We start from the raw sequence: 4,433 nt of genomic DNA, 5'->3' as shown, positions 1-4,433 counted from the left end.
TGTGTGTCTTACTGCTCTTAGCTAGACACCCTCCCCATCCCACCTCTCCCAACCCCTCCCTGCCTCTTAACCTCTTTCCTCCTTCTTAGTGGTCCTTTAGGCCTTAGAGGGTCTTTCACCATCCTCCATATGCGATTACTGTTCCTGGACTGTCACATTCTAAGGACAGGAGTGTTATATTTATATCCCAGCTTCCCCATTTCTAGCACTGTGACTTTCAAAGAGCAGACGCTTAATTAGTATTTGGAAAATAAATGAGCCAGCAAGCATGAATTCTAGTGTTTCAACGTTTTATTTCTCCTACATTCTTTAATAAGCAAATCCAAGCACGCCATCTTGTATTCTTACAGAACAAGAGACTAAAATGTATGCGGAAAACCAAGAACAAATGGCTTTCACTCCTATCCTCTCCATTTTTTGATCCTAGTAATTTTACTGCTAAAGTGTTTTGCACTTCCAAGGAAATGCCTGTGACAATACCATCTTTTACCGTTCTTTTTTGGTAAGCGTGAAAGGTTTCCCAATGTGTTTTACTAAATAATAAAACTCCTTCCCTGAAGCCTATTAAACCGCAACAAATATGCAACCAAAATCATTAATTTAGATTTGAAAATAATGTAAACTTTCTATTAAAGAAATAACACTTGAAATAAAAAGAAAAAAAAAGAGTGAAAGAAAGAGGAAAAAAAAGAAAGAAAAAAAAATAAAGGACTCTTAAGTTTACCATATAGAACAAGAACACCAAGATGATATTCACTGTGTTCCTTCCAGACCTACCCTGGCCACTGCCATCCACTATTTAGAACGTTGACTGCTTTTTTCCACAAAGAAAACGAACTGCTTCAAACTTCAACATATGAAATACAACCTAAAAAAAAAGAAGGTGAAATTCCAAGTTGCCAATACACAACAGGAACACAGATGATACACACTTCTCCCGCCCCACCCTGCCCCTCCACTGTTAGAATGGTGACATACCTTTTGGACCAGCCTGAGACTTCACTTTGTGTGGGATGAGCTGGAGGCCATGGCCCTGGCACGTGCACTGGCCATGGCAGTGATACGAGCCCTGGCTGCGGCTCGGGCTCGGGCTCGCTCTTCCTCATCTCTCAAAGCCTCTTCATACCAGGCTGGGAAAGCACTGGGGACGGTATCGTCAACTTTGGCTAGAAACTCCAGGACTCTCATCTTGCTGGTCTCGGCGTGGGCTCTGGGGCCCCACAGGAACTCATAGCGCGGAGGGTCGCTGTTGGGCACCTGCCGGTACTCCAGGTACTTGAGCTGCACCAAATCTTCAGTGATGATCTTCTTTGGCTCCCCATAGATGAAGTGCTTCTTATCCGAATATACGCCCATCAGATTCAGGACTTCCCAGACCTCCTCCTCCCGGGCGCAGTTGCCTTTCATGAAGATTACCCCCAGCACGATCATTAGGATGCCGGTCTTGGGCGTGTTCTCTTCTTCACGCATCGTGCCATCGACGCTGAGGTCTAGTTTGCTGAGGAGGGCATAGCAGTGCCGGATGGGATCCACTTCCTTCACATCAATACCAAAGGCCAGCTCCATGTGCTCAGAGGCTCTCTTGAGGATCTCACCGAAATGATACTTGTACTTTTTGATGACATACTTTAGCATGTCTGCCCTAGTAACTGGCTCTTTCTTTTGATACTTCTGCAGCAGGAACTGTACCAACAACACCACCTTCTTGTTTAATGGATCTCTGCGTGAGAACTCAGTGCCCTTAGAGGATTGTTGGCTTCCCTCATCTTGGCTTTTGGCACTTTCATCTGAATTGGCGCATGAAACAGCTGCACCAGCACTGGCGGGAGGGGAGCACCCCTTGGCTGCCTGAGGACTGCTGGATGTCGCAGCGGCAGACAAAGTCTGAGCTCTATCCCCAGAGAGAGGGCAGGCAGGGGAGGGGGACTCTCCTGCTGCTACGGCTGCTGCGCCTGCTGGTGCTTCTGCAGTAGTCTCAGGGCCCTCCAGCCCCTGGGTCTCACCACGGGCCTGGCGGCGTCTCTCACGGGCACGGAGCTTACTCTTCTGACCTCTAGGCATAGTGATAGCAGGCGGGAGTGCAAGCAGGCTAATGAAGAGGTCACCCTAGAATATGGAGGAAGAGATGGAGTGCATTGGTAGGGATATTCTACCTGCTCTCCGAGGTAAGCTGCCTCCGCTTACTGTTTTGTGGGTACTGTTTTAGGAACCCACAAAACACGGGCGGGCAGGACTCTGGATCTCCACTCTTCCTCGGGGTCTTGTAACCTCAGTTCTAATTCAGAATACTAAACTTGGCTCCTGACTGGTCCTTTGTTTCTCTGTGGCCCCTTCAAGAATAGTCCTCCCATCCCAACCGTTCCCAACGTGAAAGTAAGAGGGCATTAGTCTTAACAGCTTGTGCCACGAGTTGGTGGCAGTGGGGGTGGGGCATACCAGAGGAGAACGGGGCCCTCTTTGGGGCACCTAGGGTGTGAAAGGAGTGCAACCCTTCAGTTCCAACAAGTTACTCACCTCAACACCTGCCAGGTCGTGGGCCTCCTCCCTCGGCCACCCGTGAGACCACACCGCTCAGACTAGGCCTCAAGTTCCATAGCAGCGGGGTGTAGCGGAAGTCAGGGTGAGCACTTCCGGCCACGCCCACATGGGGCTCCCTAGCATAAAAGCCCGGGTAGGTTTCTGGGTTGGGGGCCTTCCCTGAGTTCTGGTGTCAAGGGAATTATGCTGAACTCAGACATGGGTCTTTCCTGACTTCTGACAGGGAGGGGCCAGGACTTCTCCCTCTGGTGAATTTAGTAAGCCCACCTCAGACCAAGCCTTTCACTTCCATCAGAAACCCCCAGTAACAAGTAAGGCAGGAGCAGAGCCTAGCAGTTGTCATAGGGACCTTCCTAGAATGACAGCAGGAGGTGGGGGGGGGGGTGTGGGGAGGAGGTAGAGGGTGGGTTGAAGGGGGGTGTGGAGGAGGTTGTGTGAGGGGAACCTCTTTGTTGCCCCTTCTTTTCTGGTAGGTTCTCCCCTCATTCCTCACTGTCATACCTTGATTCCTTGTTGGTGCTGGGATACCTCTCTTCTGCTAACTGGAGGCCAGCAGAAATCTATAAGGCAGAAATCTGTAAATAAGAAGAACTGACATCTGTAGGATATTCTGTTCACCATAAATAAGCATGGTGTAGGGGCGCCTGGGTGGCGCAGTCGGTTAAGCGTCCGACTTCAGCCAGGTCACGATCTCGCGGTCCGTGAGTTCGAGCCCCGCGTCAGGCTCTGGGCTGATGGCTCGGAGCCTGGAGCCTGTTTCCGATTCTGTGTCTCCCTCTTTCTCTGCCCCTCCCCCGTTCATGCTCTGTCTCTCTCTGTCCCAAAAATAAAAAAAAAAAAAAAAACGTTGAAAAAAAAAAAAATAAGCATGGTGTATTGCTCTATTTGAGACTTCTTTTACCTAAGTCTGTTAATAAATTTTTTAATATTTGCTTCCATAAAGATCATGTATATATTTCCTAGTTCTTTTTTTTTTTTAGGTATATTTTGGATATTGCTACTCTTTTGAATGGTATATTTTCCATTACATAACCTGTTATTTATTTTGTGTGGCTAGACTTATTTTTTTAAGTTTATTTATTTGAGAAAGGCGGGGGGCAGGGTGAGGGAGAGCAAGAGAATCCCAAGTAGGCTCCACTCTTTCAGTGCACAGCCAAATGGGGGACTCAAACCCACAAACTTTCGGATCATGACCTGAGCCAAAGTCAAGAGTTGGATGCTTAACTGACCGAGCCACCCAGGCACCCCGACTTCTGATTTTGCTGTAGTGATCTGTATCAGCTTCCTAAAGTTCCTTATACATTTAAATATTGGACAGCCAATTTCTTTGGAGTTTTTAATTAGGATATCTGATAATCTCTTTTCATAATCCATAACTTATTTTGGTATTGCTACATATGGCTATATATTAGCTATGCAATAGAGTCTCAACTTGAACAGTAGAAATGGTACCACACCTCTCTGTCTTGTCCTGACCATACTGGGAATGTTTGAACATTTCATCCTTTACATATATGTGCTGTTGATTTTACAATATGGAAATTCCATTCTAATATGTTTGCTAAAAGTTACTAGCATGAACTAGGGTTGAATTTTTATCAAAGGTTTTTTACTTTCAGAACAGGATAAAATGCTTTCTCTTTTCTGTTAACATAGTGAATTCCAATTCACAGGTTTTTTTCAATGTGATATGATCTTTGCATTCCTTGGACACAGCCTATTTCATTTAATTTGCTGCTGCATTGGATATGCTATGAATTTATTTAGAATATGTATATGAGTGAGCTTCACTCGAGTTTCCCTCCCCCCCCCCCCAACCCGCCTTGGGGCATACTCATCTAGTCTTTGTATCAAGGACAGTTAGCCTGTTAAAGTGGTTGAGTAATTTCCCATCT

The 4,433-nt window shown here is 46.5% G+C and overlaps 1 protein-coding gene across 1 annotated transcript; it reads right to left on the bottom strand.

Annotated features, from left to right (window-relative positions):
- Window positions 1-273: 273 nt before the first annotated feature.
- Window positions 274-2,620, bottom strand: LOC131502749 (melanoma-associated antigen B18-like). The gene is made up of 3 exons (XM_058713709.1): window positions 2,515-2,620; window positions 979-2,106; window positions 274-868 (listed from the first exon to the last, which is right to left on the bottom strand). Exon 2 carries the CDS (start codon window positions 2,059-2,061, stop codon window positions 1,000-1,002), a length of 1,062 nt encoding a protein of 353 aa, XP_058569692.1. The 5' UTR covers window positions 2,062-2,106; window positions 2,515-2,620; the 3' UTR covers window positions 274-868; window positions 979-999.
- Between the last annotated feature and the right edge of the window lie 1,813 nt (window positions 2,621-4,433).

The sequence above is a fragment of the Neofelis nebulosa genome, chromosome X (genome assembly GCF_028018385.1).
Source record: "Neofelis nebulosa isolate mNeoNeb1 chromosome X, mNeoNeb1.pri, whole genome shotgun sequence".
Lineage (NCBI taxonomy): Eukaryota > Metazoa > Chordata > Mammalia > Carnivora > Felidae > Neofelis > Neofelis nebulosa.
The sequence above is the reverse complement of the archived record's forward strand: the minus strand, read 5'-3'. Positions and strand labels throughout refer to the sequence as shown.